The sequence below is a fragment of the Mixophyes fleayi genome, chromosome 6 (assembly GCF_038048845.1).
Source record: "Mixophyes fleayi isolate aMixFle1 chromosome 6, aMixFle1.hap1, whole genome shotgun sequence".
Classification (NCBI taxonomy): domain Eukaryota; kingdom Metazoa; phylum Chordata; class Amphibia; order Anura; family Limnodynastidae; genus Mixophyes; species Mixophyes fleayi.
This window is the reverse complement of record NC_134407.1, coordinates 160,571,088-160,596,599: the sequence shown is the minus strand read 5'-3', so window position 1 is coordinate 160,596,599 and position 25,512 is coordinate 160,571,088. Positions and strand designations below refer to the sequence as shown.

The window sequence follows — 25,512 nt, the reverse complement described above, 5'->3', positions numbered from 1 at the left end:
CAGGTTTAAAAAAAACTCAACAAACAGGTAGCTGGATGGGGGTAGGGCAACATTTGGCTTGCTGATCACAAAGCTAAGGAGTTTAAAAGAAGTATGAGGAAGTTCAATAGACACTAGCAGGAGATGCGGGTACACAGTGAAACTGAAATTCTTTGGAAGTGACAGGTACAGTGTATGGGATATTGACAGCTGATACTTCATATAATAAACTGGGACACTTTGCAGGGACCTTTGAAGGACGTCAACTGGATCTTTGAACATTTGTTAAGAGAAGTCTCTGGCTAATCTTGCAGTTATGCTCAATCCAGAGGCAAGAAGAGGTGTGAGGACAGTTGGTCAGCTGAAAAGCAGAGTGGAAGATCTCAAGAACCCCTGGCGACAAAGTTCTCCCCTGGTGCTGAATTACAATGAGTCTGCACGGCTGGCCACAGATGCTCTGGTGGAACACGGGGAAAAGGCATATTTACAAGCTCTGAGCGAGGAGAGAGAGTTGCCCTTTCTATCGAGTTTAGACACTGACTATATATGCAGAAGTACAAATGTTAGCAGTAAAGCTGAAGATACTTTGCCAGAAAAGGACAGTGATAGTGCCAATATGGGAGTCCCTGACAACTGCCCTTCAGAGCTGACATCTGGCACCTACTTCCCCATGATGTCTGATATTGATACACCCGTGCTGGAGCTGGGATGGCCCGAAATTCCTCTGCTCACCCGAAGCAAAGGGACAGAAGTGCAAGTCATCTTCCAGAGACGCCGAAACAACAGCATCAAAGATCTCATAAGATCCCTCATCAACAAGGCAAAATCGGTAAGTGAAATGTGTAAGTAAATGTGTTATTTATAGAATGTCTATAAGATAAAAATTGTGTCATAAAGCAATTAATGGAGTATGACAAGTACATGTGCACATGTGTGTATATATATATATATATATATATATATATATATATAATGTATATAACTGTATAATGTTGACATTAGCCTTCCACCCTTGAATGACTGCTATAATTATAAAACAAATGAGGGTTCTCCTTAGCTTGCCCAGTCACCCATTTATAACTGGACAGATATGAAATACACCGGTTGCATAGGCTACATTAGGGCAAGTTGAGACATATGTTGTAAAATAACAATTACTGAATTATTTATCACCAAGGGGAAGTGTAGCACAAGCAGCTGTTAGATTGGAACTGTGTAGTCAGCTATTCCATTTTATCCTACGTGACACAAGTTTCTGTAAAACCAGAAACCAACTAATTAAATTAATATAGTAACCACTCTTTACTCTCTCAGGTGTAATGAAAATTGAAAATGACTTTGAACAAATTTTGTTTGACACTATCCATACATGTCTGGCTAGTCTATGATTTAGATACTGACAGAGTTCTACATATTTCTGACAGTACCTACAATATTTGTGTTGTTTATTAGCTTTATGCACAATGCAAGTGTTGCCTGGATACAATAGTCTTAAAACAAACACAGATCATTCAAATGTACAGGAGGATCATGGCAGGACTTGCAAGCTAGCATAAGGCATGGGTTCAATAACATGAATATTCTAACTCCATCATAATAAAGCTCCTATAATGTGCTGTCAGGCAAAAGTTTTCCCAGTCTTATTTCAGATGTCGTTACTTATATATAAATGTTGGAAGTTTGGAGTTGTGCAAAGTAAAAAAAAAACAGAGTAACTGGAAATAGCAATCAAGGGTTAAAAAACAAAAGTGGGAGAGGATGTCAACATTAGGAAGGAGCAATCAATGCAAGGAAGCTAAACATTCTATATTAAGTTTTGTGCACACTGGCTATGTTCCCGTTCTATGTTTTGCCTGTCCTGTGTTCACATTAAATGGCCTTCCGTAATCACTGAAAACTATATTAACCTCTTTGCTGCTGAGCGTTGATATCTTTATAACCTTAAGGTGGGTACACACCAATGCAATCTTACTTCAGATGCAATTTCTGTAATGATTTTACCAACAATTAAAAGTACCAATAATTATGTTGATTCATGCATACACACCTACATAATTACCTTCAGATCTGTCATCTTCATCTATCATAACCAACTGCTGAAGAGATTATAACTGTACATACTACAGATATCTGCCTAAGCTGCTAGTCGTGAATGCGTACACACTTCCACATTTGCCAGACAATATTCCATTGTTGATCGTGATTTTCAGGAAGCTTAGAAAAACAAATCAACAGGTGCGATGTGTTTTGGTAAGATAAAATATGATTGTGAGAGCTTACACACTCCTGAATCGGATAAGTGGAAAAAACGTTCCTATGTCAGAGGCACTAAAGCTGGGTACGAACTACAGAAAATTACTGCAGATGACATTTCTGTAACAATTTTCCCAATGACTGAAAGTTCCGATGAGCATGCAGATTTATGTGTACACATCTACACGATTTACCTTCAGATCTAAGATCTGCATCTCTCATAACCATCTGCTGAAAAGACCATGGGGAAGATTTACTAACTCTTCTAAAAATCAAATGCGGAGGTGTTACCTATAGCAACCAATCAGATTCTAGGTATAATAGTCTAGAATGTACTGGATAAATGAGAGCAAGAATCTGATTGGTTGCCATGGGCCACTCTTCCTTTTTAGAAGCTTTAGTAAATCTATCCCCATAAAATCAAATCAGACCATAGGATGTGCTTTGGTACGATAAAACATGATCGTGGGAGCGTACACAGTAATGCGATATCAGACCTAACAGTCCTTTATCATGTGATTGACACGATAATTGGATGAAAAACCAGTGGTGTGTACTCAGCGTATGTTCTATTAAGACAAAATGTCTTCCCTTATTATTGAATAAAAAGTTTATAATTTATTTCTTAATATACTAAAACTAGCCTAATAACTAGTTTGATACAGTGCTATATTGTCCCATGCGAAATATTTAAAGCTAAAATAAGTAAGTGATTGTAGAGATATAATTGAAATAGATTTAAAGAGGAGGGAAAAGAGGAATCCACTTTTGAGCACCTGATGAGCTCTTGAAATTCTTTATTTTAGCAGATATGAAATATATTCTTGTTCACTCCTGATTCAAATGTCATTATAATAGTTAGGGTACATACTAGCCTTTGATATTACAGGTATAGTTTTCACTTTTATGATTGTTTAATTTCACAATTATTGTTGTTCTATTAGGGGTAAATTCATTGGGGCACATGCATTGTATTGTCAGTGGCATTCTTCAAGCTCAGATTATGACATATTTAGTCTTTCTCTAATAGTCTTTCATATATCTAAGGCTAGGTACACACTAGAGCATTTTTGTCCAATAATCGTGCCAATCAGCCGACATACAACCATTCGGTCGGATGTCGCATTATTGTGTATAATCACACGATGGTCAAAAGTCCCAAAGTGCCGATTGTCGGTTGTTTTGGTTTGTCATACTGTTTAATAATCTCGTTCCAATCACCATGTAGTGTGTATGAATTCACAACCAATTCCACGACCAGCTGCCGATAGTTCCTCAAACTGCGACTCCTTTCGGGGGTGTATGTATGTTAATTTCTGATGTCTGTAGCTCTCCCACGTGGTGCGGTGTCCCCATGTCAGTCAATTGACAATTAGCTGCTTCTAACTGAAAAGCAATCAAGGTTGTGTCTTGCATTTATGTATATAGCGTATGTCTGCTTACCTAATTATACACCTTTGTCTGCACAGTCTACAATAAAAGCACATACCTATGTTTTCTATAGATGTGTATTGGATCTGTCTGCTTGTATGATTATAGCAAGTAGCAAAAGAGCAGTAACTTGCTGTTCTTCAACAGTATCCATAATATTAAAATAAATTGTTGCTGTGCAGTTGCGAATGAACGTACACTGTACAGAAAGATGTTTTATAGAATGAATGAAGAAGACGTGTTTCCTTTTCCTTTTAAGAGTTTTTGGAAGGTTCTTACCAGAGTTGTTCTGCCCAGTATTTAAATTTCTTGACAATATCGCTGCACGGACGTCATATGTCGTTTCAGTGTGTACGAAATCAAAATCTTTAACACAACAAAATAGCTGTGAAAAGTTGCTACCCAGACGGTCGATCTTTCGTTAATTGTTTAAAACACGTTTAGTGTGTACTAATGATTTGCCCGAGCGATCGGACCTTCAGTCGTAGGTACAATCGTATTGTAATTGAGGCTTTTTGCTTGCGGCTCCCAGAGCCGTGAGCAGATATCAATGTTAAATTTACCATATTAATGGTAATATTCTTAATGCTACATTGTGTTGGGGGGAATTGAATTCCCCCTTATGTGTCTTAATTTTCTGCAGGATATTGCTTAAAATTAGGCTTTGAAACATCTGGCGCTATCTGCCATGGATGTATTTATTTACCTGCTCTTTGTTTTAGTAATATATTATAATACACTATCAGTGATTGTTTACTTATTTAAGTCCAATTGTTTTATTTGTGATGTACCAGGCAGTAGGTGATGTCCTGTGGCTGCGATTAGCAGTCCTTTAGTATCTGTTCTTATCAAGTGCATACCATGAGGGGAGGTGGCTTGCCCATAGCAATGAAGGAGAAACAATGGCCACCATTTGGAGGGGGTCCTTTACTAATGTGATATGGTGAGAGTGTTGTCCTATGTCTACATAGAGTTATCCTATGTACATATCAAAGGACCTGATCAGAAATGTTCCTGAACTGCGTACTGATATGTTGGCAACTTTGTCAGCTATGCATTAAAAGTTAAGGTAATCATCTACTAAATCTAATATGATAGATGAGGACTCTCCCCATTTAATCAGAACCTAGCTTGTGAGTTCAGTAAACAGGTTGTCTTTTTGTTGTTCATATAAGAGTGACACAATAGTTCTAGATTATTAATAGTTTCTGTTTAAAGGCTTGGTTTTATCATGAGTGAGATTCATGACATGTGACCAATAAGAGAATTTGACCATAAGGAAGGTAATAATATTACTTTGTAGGAAATGCTGAGCCTTGCCCAGGGTGTAGGCTGTGACACGTGAATCTTGGTTGTGGGTATTTTTGATGAAACCAGTGCTTGGTGATATCCAGTATGTCACCAAGGCTATATTTAATCATTTATATCTACACCCTATTTGCCAGGGTGAGGTTATTTCCCTATTGTCACGTTCACTTGGCACAAAAATAGTTTTTGGCACACTATTTACAGTACTTCATATATTTGGCTGATACTCATAGATGCTGTATACACATTTTCCATCATGTACTAATTTGATCTTTTACAAAACAAAGGGCTATTGACACTCACCTCTGGCAGCAGTGAAATGAACAGACATGTGCTTTGTGCAACCATGGCCAGATTTATAAACATTTGCTGTTCAACAATTTTCTTTCCGTTGCCACAACAGCGTGTGAAACCTTGCTATTTAATAGAGACTGTCCATCTGTAGTCCGAACAATGATACTGCAGCTTAGTGTTCAAACATTTATCAATAGACTCTGAAACATTGTGTTTGAAAGAACCCTTTTGTTTAAAATATTTGCTTTTATTTAAAATAATGTCATATGTCAGTATGTTAAAGAATAATTAGTTTTGGGCTGAAGGTGCATTTTCCCCCTAATCACAACTTTCAGTTTATATTAACTTGGTGACTAAGAGGCTTATTTATGCCTTAAATCAGTGGTTCCCAAACTGTGCGCCTAGGCTCCCTGGGGTGCCTCGGCGATCTCGCAGGGGTGCCTCGGCCAGGGCCAGTGGTAAGCAAGGTGGGGGACTACTTGGTAATAATTTTGGCTTATGGGTGCCTTGATAAAATTATGGAGACCCTAAGGGTGCCTTGAACTAAAAAAGTTTGGTATCCACTGCCTTAAATCATGCAGAAGCATCTGTTTCCACATGGTTTAGGCAAAATTCGGTTATGGGGCAATTTAATATTATCCTAATGTAGGAGATATAAGAGATATCTCCTGCATTAGGCAAACTACCATATAATACCACAGTCCCCATTACTAATGCATCAATTTATCAAACTCCAAAAAGTTTAAAAAAACTGAAGTTGACATTAGCTGTTCTACCCTATGAGGAGAGGGATCTTTGGTACCTCCCTGGCAGGCTTCGTGCTCCTCCCCTCCCTCCTCCAACCTATGGCCATGCATGCGCAGTAAAGACTCCAGGTCATAACACAGTCATCACAAGGACACTGCCCCGGAATGACATTTTGATAAATATACCCGAAACTTCATCCTCTATTGATGCGAAAAGTGTTGATAAGGGATGCTAATTTATGTGGAAATTTGGAGGTGGTTCATAAATAGACCCCTAATTTACTTATATTCTGTTTACAATCTCAGATATTTATTGTTGCCTTCTGAAGGGAAACTACAACCTTTGTCTCTGTGACCTGTGTATTTTTCAGCTACTTTAGCTCTTACCCCATATAATGGTCTTTACTTAGCAAGATGACTCTCTGTCTAGGATTTCCAACACAATGTCTCAGGTTAGTGTGATTAGGCAAGAAACAAATACCCTGTTATCAAACCAGTTAACAATAAGCTTGGACACAATATAGGTAATACAAGGTGAACCTTATGAAAGGATATCACATGCTGCTTTACCAACTGACAAGGGAAAATCTCACAATATAATCACTTTACATCTTAACTAATCACAATAACCTGAGACATTGTGTTGGAAACACCAGGCAGAAAGTAATCTGTCTAGATCTCTTGCATAAAAAAACCCACAATATGGGGAAAGAGATTGCTGATATATACACGGGTTCCTTTATCTCATTTTAATATATTATTATTTATTTATATGGCGCAGCAAGGTTTCTGCAGCACCATACAAAGTGCAGTACAAACAGTAGACCAACAGTACAGAGCAAAACGAGTAAAATAAAGACTCCAAAAGCTCCAAGCAAAGCAAGTATAGTGACGCTGGAGGAGAAGAAATTATATTGAGACAGAAAGGAAGAGGGCCCAGCTCGCAAGAGCTTACATACTAAAGGGAGGGGACACAGACAGCAGACATGAGAGGAGTCAGTGGAGGGGATCAAGCGCAAGAGGAGCGCGAACAGGGGAGTGGGAGGTGAGGAGAACAAAGATGGAGAAGGTTAGGTTGATGGCTGGTAGGCTTTGAGGAACAGATGGGTTTTGAGAGCCCGTTTGAAGGTGGAGGTCGTTCCAGTGGAGGGGACAGCACGGGAGAAATCTTGAATTCTGGCGTGGGATAAGGTAATCAGTGCAGAGGAGAGGTGACGGTCATTGGCTGAACGCAGGGAATGGACGGGAGTGTGATTGGAGAGGAGCTTAGAGAGATAAGAGGCAATGGGAGAGGGCCTGATAGTTGAGGGTGAGGAGTGTAATTCTGTAGGAGAAAGAAAGCCAATGTAAAACAAGGCTGAGAGGGGAGGCAGAGGAGGAGCGGCATGAAAGACAGATAAGTATCGCAGCCGCATTGAGAATAGAGCAAACTAATAACCTTGCTCCACCATATTATTTCTCATTTCTGCACTGCTCTGCAAAGCACCTATGCCATACTTCACTAGGAAAGCCTTCACTCCACCCAACTCTCTTCTGCTTGAGCAAACATCTGCTCCTACGCAAATGCAGCCATTTTGCTCCAAATATCTATGCACAAGATTTATATCTATGCACAAAGTTTATATCTATGCACAAAGTTAAGGTGCATGTTGGGTACGAAGCATTGCAGATCTTCCGTTTTGTGCTTTGTAAGTTACCTCCATGGTGATCAGAAACTTCTTGCAATTTTAATGTTCATTACCGTTGGTTGAACAATATCATAATAAGACAATTAAAATAATTATGTGTGAATGCCATAGTTCAGATGAGCACAAATTGTTCTGCTTATGTGTCAGTAAAATAATTTATATTGTTTTGCGTGCAATATCTAAAAGATCTTAAATTTGTGATTGAGAAGTTTCAATTTATTGAAATTTAATTATACATTGTGGTGGCTGTCAATGTCGCCACCACAAAAGACATAAACAACTGCCTTATCTAATACATTCTAAGGGGTATAGTTTCTAATCTGCGAGTTTGAAAAAGTGGAGATTTTCCCTATAGCAACCAATCAGATTCTAGCTGTCATTCTGTAGAATGTACTATATAAATGATAACTGGAATCTGAATGGTTGCTATAGGCAACATCTCCACTTTTTGAAACCTAGTAAATATACCCCCAAGACTGCTACATTGAAATCTAAAATAAATATAAGCATTTATTTGGAGATTTCAGTCTATTAGGTTTAGAAGTGCAAGTGGGAAAACCTGGATTAAATATCTTACTATCATTTACTATAATGACATGTTTCTGTGACTCACTCCAGCTTCATTATTTATACTGAAACCAGTGACTTTCTCAGCTGACTTCTGAATCATGTTTACCTACATGACATCACACTGAGTCCAGCTTCTGCCTCGGGTGACCTAGGAGTGGGTGTGATCAGCCTTTGTTTGTCCAGAAGACATCTGTCAACATAGCTGATTCTTTGTGCAGGTTACATAGTTAACAAGGTTGAAAATGAACCAAAGTCAATTAAGTTCAACCAGATCTTATATGGATTAGCTGTGTTTATCCAGAAACAAATAAAATAAAAAGCCCTTAAATGTATCCGCACTGTGGGAAAAAAATTTATCCTGACCACCTAAATGGATTAATTGCTTGGCTCAACCACCCCAATTGTGTATTCTAATCAGCATAGCTGCAGAAACCATTTCTTGTAAGGAATTGGCCATCCCCAAATCCCTAGGTAGAGTTACATAGTTTGTCTTCTGTTACAGTGAAGAACTCCTTTCTGTATTGATGGTGGAAATGTCTTCCAGTTGATCTGTATTTTCCATTGTCACCTGCACTGTCCTAAGTATAAAAAGTTCAATAAATCGACCTTGATTATATTAATACATACTAATTACTCCTAAAATACTTTTATTCTAATGTAAACAAGTCCAATTTGTCTAGTCATTCTTTATAATGTAACCTGCTAAACCGGTAATGTCTGCTTTTGAACTTTCTAATGCTCTTATGGTCCAGTGCTTAAAACTGTATCCCATATTTTACCCCATATTGGCCATATGGATGGAAAAATGACAGAGGTTGCATCAAACGCTTCAAATTCCTTTATTATGCATAGCAAAATCTTTTTAGCCCACCTACCACTGCCTGACAGTGCCAATGTTCCTAAAGCCTTTTCCATCTCATTGTTTAATTATCTCCTGGTACTGAAGCTGTAATGTCACAGAAATAATCCTAAAATACAGGGCTGGTGGGGAATCTGTCCCCCCCAGTCCGGTCCCATAGTGGGCTTCCTGCACTATGTAGCAATTTTTAGAATGGACCCCAGGTGGTCCTATTGTACATTATGAAAGCCTATTACACATAGTCCGTATCAATCAGGCCTTGGTATGGTAGTTGCTTTTCCCCGGCAATTTTTCTCCATATATCAAAGTCTAGACATGAGCAGGTCCCTGCACTGCACCAGATCCACTTTGGAAAGACAGGACACACACCAGCTGATTGCAGTCATCAGTTAGACAGATTTTTCATTCCAGTCATGTGTTGATTAAAATTGACGATTTTTTTTAGGAATTTTGTGGCCCATTTTTTTACAATTAACTTTTTTCCAGATGTTTTTTTTAATTTTAAATTGCATTTCTATACCTGTGAGGAAACAAGGAGTTAACTTGTCACTGCCATTGATGCGCTAGTTTCTCACAGATTAAGGACTCTAGTCAAGATACTTTTAGCACCTTTGTCCCACCTTATCCCCAGTTATGTGTTAAATCCATGCATTTATCATGCATACATTTTAAACAGGGTTTATATTACAAATGTACATTGTGCTGTTAACTGCAATTCATGTTTGCACTGGTCTTCAAAAAATGATTGAACACAGGAAGCCAGATGTAAGTTAGGCTCTCAGCTAGGCAGGGTGGTGGTATTATCTTGACCACCACATACCTGCCTGAATGCACACCGAGGGGTCTGTGTGTCTGTGTTACAGATAGTGGAGAAATGTGCCAATGATTCACTTACATGTCAATTTACAGGTTACTGTATATTTGCTATATGTTATGTTATATATTATTTGAATTCAAATTTTAGATAATGTATTGCTCCCTGGCATTAGAGCTTCCCTCAGACACTAAACATTAATATGTAAGAATCTCTTTGTTGAAGCTATGATATGCTGTTTGTAAGGAAAGGAGACAGGTCTCCTTGCAAAGCCAGGAAACAAATAAAACGCACATACTCATATAGACCTTGTCCATTGGCAAGCCTAGTCCTGATTGGTTGACTCAGTGCAGTATACCCCCTCTCCAAGACTTGCCACCTTGTTCAAGCATCCACTAGGATTTTTGCAGTATCTCAAGTGCTGATAATCCTGGGTGTCAATAAACTGGATATTAGGATTGGAAAGGTGTTATGGCTTCTGCTGGACTGACTGAAGAGTCAGAGTGCTACTGAAGGAATACATTGGGGTCTCTGTGGGTTTTGTAGATCTGTGTGTCCATTGAAGGTGGAGTGACAGTGAAGTAGGCCAATGGAGAATCCACAGCGGCAGTGACATAAGCCTGTATTAGGTACCCAAGGGTGGTGACGTCTGACATGTTACTGTTACATTCCCGCAGTATCACTTTATTATCCATTTTTTTAAAGCACTAGAATTACTGTGTTTATATTTACCCCTATCTCTAATGCAGTATTTACTGTTGGCATATCTTTTATTAATATATATTAAATATTATATTACTGGATATTGCCTGGTAGCGAGATATGTTCCCAAGGCCTCTATACTAAGTGCAGGTGAGTGTCTTTCAGGTTACCCCCAGGGATATTTCCAGCTTGTTGGCCAGGGCAAAATAGCCATAGGGTACCCCAGTATCGTGACAATAACATTCTAAGAAAAATATTTCCATTTCTCAGAAACATTTGTCATTAAGGATTTCTTGTCCGCATGTACTCTGAATAAACAGGATTTACTTGTATAACATAAACAGAATAGGTTAGCTGAAAAGACAAATTCATTTCTACCACATTGCTGCAACATTTCACAAGAAATATTCCCTTTAGGGAGAATCTTGTAACCCGTGAGAAAAAATAGTACAACTGTGACTTCTCAGGGTCACAAACTGTAAAACTAATAATGAAGACGTTTTTCTACACCTCCTTCCTGATTTCGGTAAGGCTTTTCAAATGTGGCTGAAAATTAGTAGCTATTTAGAACAGTGCTTCATGCTGCACTACCCCAAAGTACCTCCATCATAGTCAACCCCTCACTTTCATGATTCTAAACCCTCCAAAATAGGAAAAATCCCTGTGTAGGATAAATGTATGAAACTTTCTAAAATGTAAAATGGAGCCTTTGCCCAAAGCAACCAATCAACTATCATGTATCTAGCACATTCTAGAGTCCGATAGCTAGAATCTGGAATTAGTGAAAGCAAACAACTATACACTCTCCTAGACTGTATGTTTACTTTGGACAGAAGTTGCAGAAAGGCCACATATAGCCCATGGACTAGGTCAGCAATGGACACAAAAGCAGCACTCAGCTTCATACCTCGCAACAGTCTGATTGTCCTGGGACAGCCCAGAGCTTCCTGGGACACTCCATACTTGATAGCAGTCTGATGTTCCTGGGAATCTCCAGATTTTCAGTTGCAGAAAGGAGTGTGATGCCCCAGAAAGTAGGTGTGATCTACTGTGATGTGGTTGGGTAAAATGTGGTTGTCCCTTTATTTCCGCTTGGGAATGCTGGCAGGTATGCTCTTGTCCCTTTACACCGTTTGTTTTACTTTGTTTACTAGTTACATTATACACATTTAACCCATGAGATGAAGTGAATTAATAATTTATATAGATGGGCCTTGGTGGAATTTGGGTTTGTAGCTGTCAGTACAAAAATAACCGTTAAAAACTTGATTTGCTACTAGAAATACCCACTGTATCTTATATAGTATAAACACAGGTACATGAACCTCAAAAGGAGCAAATAAAGAATATCCCAACAAACTTTTAACAATAATATTTTTATTAAAATTAAGTTAACTTGTGAAAAAACAATAATATATAGTAACAATATTTGTTAGTACTCATAAAAGACAAATATTATTTGTCTCACATTTTTCAAGAAATGTCATATTTTCCCACTTTACTCACAGTTTACGCTTCTTCTTCTTCTTCATCTGCTGTTTGTATTACACATCTAGAGCATCTCTTGTGACAGTCCAGCAACAGTCTGCTAGCATTGTACAGTTCCATATGCCTAGATATCTCTTTCATACCTACCAACCTTTTTCTCTTTCCCTCCGGAGGGGACGTGAAATGTGAGGACATCATTGTGTCACGGGGGCAGGGCCAAAATAATAAGCTGCACCCCACCATGCAATGATGAGAAACCGTAACTGTGCTGCAGGGGCACGATTGGCGGCAAATAGCATCATGCAGGCTCCCATCTTGTTCTCCCGGTAGACCTACCTGGAATTCGGGAGTATCCTGGGAGAGTGGACAAGTATAATTTCTTCTCCATCACTGAGATGTTCTGATGGAATTTCTGACCATGCTCATCACTCACTGCCCCACAGTTGTCTGGGAAAAAGTCCAGATGAGCGTGAAGGAAGTGTATTTAAGGACATTTTGCATCCTAATTTCTGATAAGATAACAGTAGATTACTCACAATTTCTTTATATTTATCTGCTCTATTGTTCCCCAAAAAGTTGGTTGCTACACATTTGGAGGCATCCCAGGACAAATACTTGGTTCTTACTAACTGGCCCAAATACAACACATTCAAACTGAATATAGTGCGGTTCAGCAGAAAACGACTGCAGTGTTGTCACACAAACTATGCCTCGGCAACAAATATCCCAGAAACTAAGCAAAACATACTCTAAGTGATATGTACTGTATCATGAGGAGAAGAGCTAATAAATCATTTTAACTGTCATATTCTTTTTTAGAATATTAAAATGTGTTAAAATTTACTGACTTCATTGCCGAAACATTTTGTCTGTTGACCAATGTAACACATACTTGTCAACTCTCCCGGAATGTCCGGGAGACTCCCGCATTTTGCGAGAGTCTCCCGGACTCCCGGGCGAGTGTGGCAATCTCCCGAATTCTGCCCACTTCACTAGGAAGTGCCCCAGTTCTTAGTGAAGTGGGCAGAATTAGATCCCAAACGCCGCGATTCCCGATGAATCGCTGCGTTTGGCCCTGCCCCCCGCTGTCAAATGACGCAATTTGCGACATGACGTCAGAGGGGGTGGGGCCGAAATGACGCGATTTTGGCCGCCCCGTCCCCTCACGCCCCCCTCCACTGGCTGGCTCCCGGAAGGGAGCTGAAGAAAGTAGGTAAGTATGATGTAACACAAAAATGCAAACAAACACAATAAACAGATAATAGTAATATAGTTGATATCGGTAGTCTTCTGTTGTTGTATTTTGTTAAAAAGACAGCTCCAGTGCATCTCGTTTCAAGCTACCTAGGCAATAAGTGCCCTTTAAAACCTACAGATGTCAGTCTATAGATAGCATGTTGATAACCAGAATACTTATCTGTGTACATTTGTAATAATGTGATTATTTTCTCCAATTATTAGGTCATTGCAGTGGTCATGGACCTTTTCACAGATGTGGACCTCTTATGTGATCTCATAGAAGCGGCAAGCAAAAGGAGAGTCCCTGTTTATGTCTTACTTGATGAGAAAAACCTCATGTACTTTATAGAGATGTACGAGAAGTTGGGATTTAACAAAATTCAAATTCCTGTAAGTTTCAATTACACTGTATTGTACAGCATGCATAGAGAAAATGGGAAAACAATATCTTGTAATGTTTTGACTTCTAATTACAATTAGAGATGCACAAAATACATATTTTTTTAACATTCAAATAAAATCATTTACAAAAGTTAGAAAACACTGAAGCAAAGATGTAGCAGGCACAAAAAATTCATGCAAGCCAGAGTCCAAAACTGATGGCACAAGTTCAGATACAGTATAACAAGCCAAGACTGAAGTAAGGTAGCACAGGTTACATAAAAATACAGTTTGACGCCCGATAAAAACCACATGGCCCATCTAGTCTCTCCATTTTTATTCCCAAAAAACTAACCTAATTGATCCTTAGCTTTTCAAATTTGGGGCAGCCTCATGTCTATCACATCCATGTTTAGATTCTCTTACCATAATAGCGTTTATGCCCGTTCTGTTTTTAAGGCTATATCTACTACCCTTCCTCAAATTTCCCCTAACCCTCCTACCATGCAGTTTAAGTGCATGTCCTCTTGTCCTAGTACTTCTCTTCCTCTGCAGAATAATTCCTTCTGTTCCTTGTAAAACCTCTTCCCCTTTCCCTTCCCTGCTTCCAGCCAGGGCCGGTGCTAGGGTCCTTGGCGCCCTAGGCACACTTTCAAAATCCACGCCCCCCCCCCCCCCCCCTCCAGCACGCTTTCAAAATCCGCACCCCTCCATAGCCCTTTCCCCCGCCCCGTGGATTTATCTGAAGCTCTGCGGCAGCCGTGAAAGGTATGGTCAGCGGTCGCCGCGCAGTTTTAAAGTCATTTTAATTCTGTGGTGCCCTCCAGAGCCTGGCGCCCTAGGCAACTGCCTAACCTTGCCTAATGGGAGCGCCGGGCCTGCTTCCAGCTATACCAAGTGAGGTGCTTTATTCTTTTCCCTGGAAAGTTTTATTAATGAATGAACATGCACCATTTTTTTTAACCCTTTTTTGGAACAATACCTTTTTTTGACCTTCTGGAGATATGGCCTCCAGAACTGAACATAGTATTGTATGTGTGGTCTTATCAATATAGTGGCTTTAACACCTCTCTCTTTCTGCTACTAATTCCGTTTCTTATGCAACCTTGCATCAGACTGGCATTCTCCATTGATTTACTACATTGCCTGTCAACCTTTACAACACCAGACATAGTGCCTCCTAGGTCAGTTTCCTCAGTAGTTGCCATTTTTGTGCCATTAACACTATAGTCTGCCTTTGCCCATTCGGGACAATATATTTATTATTTAGTTGTACCGGAACTGCCCATAGGAAATAGGCTTTTTCTCTGCTTTCCGTGGGGAAGCTTTTACCAGGAGATATCCGGCGTCAATATTTGACTCCGGAAACCCCTTGATGTTTTGAGAGGAACTCTAAATGCTGTGAAAATACCCATTTTCACCAGATAAGGGAGTTATCTCCCAATGATAAATAGCCCCAATGTCAGGAAATAGAGCTCACCATTCATTAAAGTTCTTAGCAAACACATTATTATATATTGATCTATAGATATTTCCATTCAAGATATAAAGATGAGGAGGTTTAAAATGTACCATAAGGATAAGAAGTTTAATTTATTTAACATATCTCCGAACCCGAGTGTTGGACATGTTCTAACTGAAGTTGCTCACATTCTTCACATGCTGACTTAGTATCTTACTTAGGACAATAACAGGGAGATCCCCTGCAGCCAGAGGGTGGAGACGTATAACACATTCTTCCATTAATAGAAAATTACAGTTAAAAGAGAAATTACTCTCAAATTTTTTTTGCAATATTCACAAATATTTGTATGGAAAGGTAAAAGTAGTGGGGAATCTTATTAGTGGTGCACTCACCAAAATGTTGTATCATGCCTGTGATTTCCAGCAACTTAATAACAGAAAACTCTGAATAGATAAGAGTCCTTGAAAGAGTTAACTTGGTTTATTCAGAAAAATATTGTTGAGGGTTCAGGCCTACAGCTTTGCAACTTATAATAGACTTTACTTTTATTAACAAGTTTTAAGGACATGCAAGAACTGCAACGATGATTTGTAACAGTTCTGTCCAGTTTCACAGGACATGTATATCTTTCTTTCTATCTTTCTTTGTTCTTTGTAATATTTGCTGTTGCTGGAGTTTGTGTTTCACACTTGTGCAGTGCTAAAATGTCTACGTGACTGAAACATTCTAAATATATGATGATTTGTCTTGATAAACTCAGAGCACATACTACACCCCACCTGTGCATGTATTTAATGTCTCTCCGGTCGTTATGATATATCTTATCTGACTACTTAAGAAATATTGATATCAGTCCTCAATTGCAAAAGCAGTCAACAAGTACATTTACAGAGTACATTATGACACCATTTGACTTTAATATATCAACAGCTTTGTATTAGTGAGCTGATTAATGTATTTGAAATAAGTTATCTAAATATGCTCCGCATTGTACTACCCTTTATAGTGGTAGTTCATAGTTGCCTGAATATCCGGGAGACTCCGGAATTTCTGGGAGCCCTCCTGGACTCCCGGGAGAGCAGGACAACCTCACGGATTGGTATGTTAAGTGGAGGTGGGTGCTTAGTGACGCAATTCACTCGTCATAGTTGTGTCCAATTGGCAGCGGGGGAGGGGGGGGGGGGGGAGGGGGGTGGGGTAATCGCCAGTGAGATCTCTCCTCCCAAAAGGTAGTTCTCACAAGTCACCAAGTATGTGGTAGTTACCATCTTGGGAACTATACAATTCGCTCGGAACCAGATATGCACTGTGCGGATAGGTTGACTCATACACCTATGAGTTCGCACACACATCCCAGTTTTGAAATGTGCTCCTGGTACATTAATCTGCTGAATTGTGGGTCGGACTAGAAATGCACATATGATGGAAAGAGTGACAACATCACTTCAGTCCATCCTTTGACCACTTTAGGACCACCAATTACTACTTTCCAAAATACTGATTAGTTTAACTTTATATCTTGAATAAAGCAAGAGAGTGAGAAGACACCAGAACTGCCTGAAATGTGCATAAGGTATCCCATTGAAAGTGCAGGGATGGTTCTTCTAAAAGTGCCTTCTCCGCTCCTTGAATTGGGCCAGGGTTAGGTGACCCCAGGATGTGGAAAACAGTTGGATAAAATAAAAATAAATTTGAATTTAAATACATACTCTATCCTATTTAAATATGCTTGGACTAGGTGGTGCACTGAAAGGTGCCTGTCACTTTTTAACTTGCAGCAGTATGGCTTCAGCCAGACAGCCAGCCCCTTTAGAACTGCAAATAATTTATGTATCTATGAACATTTATTTATACTGCACCAGCATATTCCATAGCACTTTACAATTGGTAACAAACACAGTAATAAGACGAGACTGGGTATTTTATCTGGGTATTACAGTCCTTCTAACACTCTCCCATGTTAATTCTATACCACTTTAAATATTTATATGTGATCTGCCCATAAGAAGCTAAATTATAGGGGTCCTAGACGTTGTGTCTTTGGCTGGCATGTCACAATATTCCCTACATTACTTATTGGAATTTGAGGATGTTTTAGGTTACTCTGCTGAGCTGACCAGGCCATGCCCTATCTTACAATTAGTGTAGTCAGCAGATGACTGCCCACACTGGCAGATCATGGTCATTATACAATGCATTTTTCATCACTTCCATTTGACATTTGATTCTTAATTTTTAATGTTTTTTAGGATAGATACCTGCCAACTGCTCTGATTTAATTAGCAACAGTCTCGTTGTCCCGCTGATCAGGACATTTGTCCTGATTCCAGGACAGTTGGTAGGTGTGCCCTGTTGATGGGTGCCCCTTAAATGCAACATTGACTTTTTTTTAAGGAGGGGTGTGTGACATGCTCCAAAGTCATGCGACCATAGTTCTGTGTGGCCTGACCACACTCCCTTCTCGTGTGCGTGCTGCCGCTTTGAGGCGGTAGATATGCAGTGTCCTGAAAAGGGGAAAAACAAATGTTGGGAGGTATGGATTTGTTTTGGGCCTAACATACACAGTGGTTTGCGGCAAGTTTTGCATGCCCTGCATCTCGGAATAACAGTTATAATGTTATGTATATGTGCGGTGATTCATCATTGCCAATGTCATTGTTATCTATAGAAAATGTGAAGGTGTGTCCTTCAGGCTTAATGGATTAAAGAACACATTTGAGTCCCTTTTGACATGAGTGAGAGCTGTAACCACACGAAATTCACAGACTTTAATTGTCATGCAATCTAGTAATCAATTACATCTACATCACTACTAAGTATGTACTATTTAGAGAAAAAGAAATAGAGGCATTAAACTCATAGAAGTCCAAAAATCTTTACTAATTATATTCAGTGTTAAAACCACATTTAGGACATGATGACATAAAAGCTCCTACCAAGAGTTTTACATGCACACTCACATTTCTTCAAAGCAGAAATAGAATGGACACACACCTAATAATTCACAATTAAATATTATGGGGGTGATGTAGAGTAGGACTTAAAAGATGACCTTTGCATATATGCAAATCTACATCTGCACACTTGCCTTTTCAGGTTGGTATTTTGAGAAGAATGCATCTTATGATATGTGCAACCTGCAATATATAGCTATGATGCATTCTGTTCAACTATCCAGTTGCCCCTGTAGGTATACTTTGCCCCTGTCTTATGTAGGTATAGACATTACTTATTATTATTTGTTTATTTATTTATAAGGCATCACATATTCCGTAGCGCCGGATACAGAAGCAAGTCACAAATAGATGAGGTAATACACATATGTAGCACAGATGAGTGCGCGTAATGTTATGGAGACTCATACAGAGTGTAGCAAAATACATGACATATGAGGGAGACAGATAGTGAACAGACATTGGACAATAGGTAGAGAGGACCCTGCCTGTAAGAGCTTACATTCTAGAGAGGGGGGTGGTGAGAGACTGTAGGACCAGCTAATTAGTAACGTATTAAAATATATGTGTACCCCAAAATACTGACCCGCCTCAAATGGGGGTAGCTAGAGTTCATGCCCATTTCCGTACTGTACTACGGTTGCACGTGATCCCCACCGATCTGCCTCTTGAAGTGCGCAGGGCTGAGTGTCAGGTATGTTTAATGTGACACATTCTCTGTTCATTTTGTGTTAAACTATGTTGCGCTGTAGATGGGGAAAATTTAAACTGTGTGGATGAATTTACATTTGGGAGGTAGTGTGTCATATCTCAACTCTAAATTGCAGTGTAAAAATAAAGATGTCCAGTATTTGTGTGCTACATGCAAAAGCAGCCAGTACTTTCCCTGAATGCCAAAAAAATACATTTGCATCCCTAGCACTGCAACATGGTTTGTCCAGGAGCAAATTTGCTTGAGTTTTCTTCTTGCTCCTATTTCTAAATGAACCTAATGTATATTGTCTTCTCTTAAAAGGACCTTAACGTGTTCCTAATTCATAAAGAATAGAAAATCTGAATTCATAGGAGCATATTCAAATAGTCTTATGGTCCGCGATTACGCTCGGCTGCGTGTGTAAAGTGACAAAATGGTACCGCAACATCGCAAATTTCCCTTCACAACCCTATGGGGTGCGCATGTAAATCCGCAATATTGCAGTATTGGGACTCATGCAGCCGCGCGTAATAGCGGACGAAAAGCTAATTGAATATATTCCATAGTGTTATTTTTTTCTAAAATTATGTACAAAAGCCAGCTCATGCATCCTCAGGGGTTCTTGCACTGGCCTGGCGAACTGTAAGACCATTGCAAGCCAGTATAGCCAGAGAGCTGACCATCACTTAACTGCCCCAGTGAAAGTCCACTGATAAATGCTGACAAGAGAATATATTCTATTGCTGTGATAAGTAGCTATAGAAATTTTAATTTCGTAAGGGTCTTAATAAATAGGGGGGAAATCAAATAGCCGCGATGTTCCGCCAAACCTGCAATGCTAGGGACCCATCAGAGGGGGTGTTGCCAGTCATCATAGAGGCGAGACCAGACACTAGAGGGGGAGTGGTCAGCCCACGAAGGACAGCTAGCACCATAGTGTAGTATATAAAGAATGCAGTGTGTATATAAAGAGTACACAGTCTTGACCTGCCCCTTAGATTGGGCAGAACAGTCACCAAAAATCGTGATTGTCTTACTAGACCAGGCTTGGCTAACCTGTGGCACTCCAGGTGTTGTGAAACTACAAGCCCCAGCATGCTTTGTCAATATATAGCAGTTTATTGCTGGAAGGGTATGCTGGGACTTGTAGTTTCACAAACACCTGGCGTGCCACAGGTTAGCCAAGCCTGCACTAGACTCAGAACATTTGTCTGGATCCTGGAATGTTGAGGGCCCTATTTGGAAAAAATAATGGGTACATTAAGAAAATTCCAACCAGCGTCAAATCAATAGGGCCCACAATTAATACTTAGGCCTTCCTCCAGCCCCAACATTAAAGTAATAGTATTCCCATTTAATAAACCTATTTCCCTCCCTCCAAACAGCCCCTGCAATAAATTAATCCCATTTACGCATAATAAATATACATATTTCCCACAACCGTCACTGCCATTAAATAATTCATATTCACATTTAATAAATAGACCTCATGCTCCTCAAACTCAGCCCCACATTCAATTAATAGCCCCAAAACCACCCATCTTAAATAATAGTCCCCACTATAAAATTAAATTGCCCCACCTACAAACAAAATACAACAAACAAAATAGCACCCATTATTTAGCCACCTACCACACACACATTACATTGCTACAAGCCCGCTGTGCTATCACATACACATTACTGTTCCCCTTAAATCACCATGCTGTGCGTCCGTATGATCACACTGCACCCTCCATGCTGCTTTTGCCCCCCCCCCACCCCAATCATCACCCTGTGCCATGTTGCTTTGGCCCCCCTTCAATCTCTGCCATTCTGCTTTGGCCCCCCTTCACACTCTGCCATGCTGGCTGTGCTCCCCCTTCACACTGCCATGCTCCACCCTTGCTTCCGTTTCTTCACTTACCTTTTCTATCGGCTTCTTTCTTCTCTTCAGTCTTCTGTCTTCTTGCTTCCTCTCTGCGCTGCTCGGGCGTGATGACGTCATTCAGTGCGGACGGAACAGAGAGGAGTCGGGGAGTGCCGCGGTCACGTATTTTTTTTAAAAAAGTTTTCCGCTCCACCCACCAACAAAGCACCAGCGCACATTTCCAGGTACTCAGGTATCTCAACATCGCGGATTTCTGCAATGTTACATCACGGACCATTCCGGAGGCACTACACAGACAACTGATTTCCGCCCATAGAACCCTTAGATTGTAAGCTCCAAGTACTTGTAATTTTAATATTTTTCAACTCGTAATTGTGTACTATCAACATATTCTATCCTTATTGGTTATAATTATAGTGTAATCTCTAAATTATGACACAATCATATGTAACAATATACCATGCACTTAGTAGCAATAGAATTCTAGATCAGCTACAGCTGGAACACTGATGTGGGACAATACAAGTCTTGAATCCTTTGAACTAAAATACACTCTTTAGAAAAAGTGGGAGAAAAACTGTTATACATCGGCAATGTTTCTGTTTCATTGTAGAATATGAAGATTCGCACTGTAACTGGAGACACATACTGTACAAAGTTTGGGAAGAAATTTTCTGGACAGGCTCTAGAGAAGTTTCTGCTGATTGACTGCGAGCATGTTATTGCTGGGTCCTACAGGTAAGATGAAATAAAATATTTATCACAGTAGTAAACCTACATATAATAGCCTTGTGCATGCAGGAGAAACGTGCAGTATCCCATAGCAATGAATCAGTCTAGAGCAAATTGTGCTGGCCACACTACGGCATAACTGGTCATTCAACAAACATTGGGTGGTCTGCTATTGTAGAAATTTAGTTTTTGTACTACTGATAGGGGTAATGTATACCCTCACAACCTCCATGTATGCAAAATTGGGACACTCAACCCACACCTGATTTTCCCATCGGCAGGGCTCCCATGTATCCGTTTTCCCATCTGACAAACCCAAGTAAACAGGGAATGTTTTGTATGTGTGTATGTGGGGGTGGTTACTGCTTTACTTTATTTGGTGGATATGACTATTGCACAATTATGGGAGTCCTGACTATTGATATACAGGTTATTGGTTAAATGGCCTTTCTAAAGACCTGCAGAATATTATGCTAAACTAATTGCAATAAATATAAAACAGACCAGCTGAACCTTGATACATGGAATGCAATTAATGTGACCAAAAAGGATTTTAGGCTGGTTGCTCTGGAAATTAAAGTGTCAAACGCTTAATCTACTGGGAAATCCACAATGAACTGCTACACTGAGAATCTAGGGTTAATTGCAAGCCTGCCCAAAAAAATTCTAACATTTTAGATTTTATTTTATTGTTTTCAGAATGCTCAGTTTAGAGCAAACAGTGGTCATAGGCACTGAAGTTGCCATTTTGTTTAATCAATTTCTGCCTATTTAAATCTATTCTACAAATTCTTTTCTTTCAGTTTCAGCTGGCTTTCAGGTCATGTCCACAGCAGTATGGTGACCTACTTCAAGGGGAACATAGTGGAAGAATTTGACAGAGAATTCCGCTGTTTGTATGCGGATTCGCTTGAAGCTGACTACTTCTCTAGTGTGGAAAATGAAAACACCAAGGCTTTTGGTTCTACTCCTACCAGGAACAGATGGACACCCAAAACATCTGTGCCCATACCTCCAACAGCCATTGAACGTACTTTTCATTCTGACAGTAACTCTAGTTCTGATAGTCAATCAAGTATAAAGACCCCTCCCTTTGTTAATAACCAGGCAATTACTGTGATTCGTGAAGATAAACCAGTGATCTCAAAGTATCTCATCAGAAACCCACAAGCTGCACATGAAGAGAGAAGTAATCCAAAAATGGAACCGCTTAATGACCAAAGACGTCAGTCCGATCCGCACACGGACAAAATTAACCTTATGGTTATGCAGAAACAGGCGTTATCAAAATCCACGCCCGATCTGATTGACACACCATCTCCTCTGAGAGCCAAGATTGAACATATACAGAACAAATTTCTACACCAGCAGAACATACTGTCCCCGAGAATGAAAAGTGATACAGCACTAAATAAAGTTTCAAAATACGATGGGAGTTCAACAAATAAGAATGTCCCTTTAGCTGATGTTAAAAGGGAAGATGCCAGCAAAGATTTTAAAAGAATGACCCTTGGACATAGTAAACTAGAACTTATTACAAAATTTAATAACAAATTGCTAGAGAATAAGATCTACAGTCGCTTTCAGGCACATCCTTAGTTTGTGCAATATCATGGAAAGAACATGAAATTGGTGCCCTTCCTTAGCCTAGCAAAGCCTAAGATAAACAGGATGATGGACCTAGCTTGTGTGATCGTGCCAAGACCTGAGCTGGTCTCACTGACATTGACTTCGGCTGAAATGTATTTACAGCTTGTCAAAGCTATTTGTAATATAAGGTGAAATTCATGCAAAAAAAATCCTAATCATTTAAATATTAAGAAAAGCGCACATAATCCGTTACTGACAGTCACATTCTACTGTCTGTTTTCCATCTGTTGCACAGATTTTGTTTCCTTTACCTTGTCATCTCACCTATACTATAAATACCATAACTGAATCTAAACCAGTCTTCTCTGAAAAATGACTATTACTTAGTCCCTTCCCACTAGTAGAGCTGCAGGACTGCCATGGCTATCAATCCTGTAGTCACCCTGCCGGCACTTGTACTTTTATGCTATTACTGGAAGGAGAAGTTCAAAAGTAAATGGGTCATTGCAAAGTTCTTACTGAAAGCGGATTAAATTAATCATGATTGTTAGTCTGAAGGAGATTGGGGCATGGTATTACCAAGGCTCTTCTAGTTGGGTGAAGTTTGGTTTTAGGGAACATAAGACTAGTAATATTCGCAATACATCCAAGTCATTTAAGTCTGGGCGAAATGGGCTTCTTACTTCCATGCCCAACTCACCTTCTCATTATAACAACCTTATCCTTCCCTCCTGATCCACCTGGTTCTTATTCCTCATTCCTCCCACCCTTTTTTTTCTTTCCTCTCCTTTTTTCTCTTTTATCTCCTTCTCTACAATCTCTCCTTTCTTTCCTAGCAGTCCACCATACAGCCTCTCCACCCTCCTCTCTACTCCACCGTTTTTCCTATCTTTTTCTTTCTGAAAAACTGGTTCATCACCCGTTGTTCTCGACTTTCTAGAACATATATTAATTTCCATATGTTTCTATTTTTGCATATTACAAATGTTTTTGTATTTATGCTTCACTTAGCTTTTGATTGTTCAGATACACAATGTCCTTTTGTCTCGTAATCACAACAATGTTACCTACTGAACCTTGAATAAATAAAGTTGTTAAAAAAATAAATAAATATTGTATATATTATATGCTTATAGAGAATCACATACAGGTGAATTTTCCATCTAATTGTAGATAAGGATTACAAGTCACAACTGCATTGTAGTACTTGGTATGATAAATTGTGGCATTCATGTGGCTCCCGACATGCTTTATCCAAATACCTGATTTTCAACTGGTAACAGTGCAGGAAAAATTATTTACCTCAATGATTTTCAGAAACTTGTCATTTAATATTTTTATACCATAGTATAATTTAGTTTTACAAATCGATCAGAAATTAGCTTGAAATGCAAAGATTTAGTTACATTTAGTCTAATAAGCTACTGCTGTATAGGCCTTACGTAATTGAAGGCCAACGTGAATATTCCAGGCTGGCCTTGGATTCCTTCTACTCTAACAAGTAACAATGTCCACGTACTACAAAAAAAAATGTGAGCATGCTGCATTTTTAACTACAATGTTATATCATAACTGTGGCTTTAATAAAGTGTTTTTAAGCAAAATACACAATATGTGTCTGAAATGTCTTCTTTTATTCTACAGCATCATGATTACTTAAAAGTAAATTATACCCTCTATAGAAAGATTAAATTTTTGCTATGTTTTTTATGACTGTTCACTAAAACAAGGATATAAGCTGCTCTGCTCAGACACTTTTAAAGTTTTGGACAACCCCCTTTATATATAACCCGCTATACAGGGAAAGGGGAAGCCACATGCAGAAAGCCTCTCCACCTTCCACTGCTATAGTGCTGTACTGCTCATGGCATGTATTACATACCATCTACAGGGGCAAACGCAGGATTTGTAGAGAGCGGATTTCTTGCCACACCACCAGTGGACGTGACCAGCATGCAATGGGGCGTGGCAATAATTTTAGACAGTGCTTGGCTGCTCTCCAACTCTTCCTATCTCCATAATATGCACAGTCAATGCTGCGTGCACTACTGTTAGGTGCACGTAGCTCTCCCTTTTCGAGCAGAGCCGTGTGAAGCGGGACATACCTCCCAACATGTCCTTACAGTCAGGACTTTGTCCTGACTGAGTGTGTCAGAACAGTTGGCAGACTGTCCTTTTCTCTCCCATCTGTTTTTGCTGCTTTAACTACTTGTTGCTGCTATTCGTGTCCTAAGTTCAGTTGTTGCTTGTCTGGATCCTGGAGTGTTGGGTCCCTGTTTGGAAAAAGGACAGGTACATTGTCACGAACACGCTCCAAGCTTCTGTGACTTTGGGTGTTTGCTGTATGAGGTTACACATGATTTCATCCCGCAGTCTCTTCCTATCACACAGGTTATAGACTTACTGAATTCTCCCACACAGCGCTCTCACACCCCCACACACTTCAGATTTGCCA

At 39.6% G+C, this 25,512-nt stretch overlaps 1 protein-coding gene across 1 annotated transcript; it reads left to right on the top strand.

Moving 5' to 3' along the window:
• Nucleotides 1-3: 3 nt before the first annotated feature.
• On the top strand, nt 4-24,668 carry FAM83C (family with sequence similarity 83 member C). The gene is made up of 4 exons (XM_075176939.1): nt 4-808; nt 13,594-13,761; nt 21,349-21,473; nt 22,271-24,668. Exons 1-4 carry the CDS (start codon nt 296-298, stop codon nt 23,064-23,066), a joined length of 1,602 nt encoding a protein of 533 aa, XP_075033040.1. The 5' UTR covers nt 4-295; the 3' UTR covers nt 23,067-24,668.
• Nucleotides 24,669-25,512: the final 844 nt, after the last annotated feature.

Excerpts from the sequence above, each read along its gene's own strand:
- FAM83C (XM_075176939.1), top strand. The coding sequence starts at position 296 with ATGCTCAATCCAGAGGCAAGAAGAGGTGTGAGGACAGTTGGTCAGCTG. Across the intron at positions 13,762-21,348 it reads TTAACAAAATTCAAATTCCT|AATATGAAGATTCGCACTGT; the intron begins GTAAGTTTCAAT and ends GTTTCATTGTAG. Across the intron at positions 21,474-22,270 it reads GTTATTGCTGGGTCCTACAG|TTTCAGCTGGCTTTCAGGTC; the intron begins GTAAGATGAAAT and ends CTTTTCTTTCAG.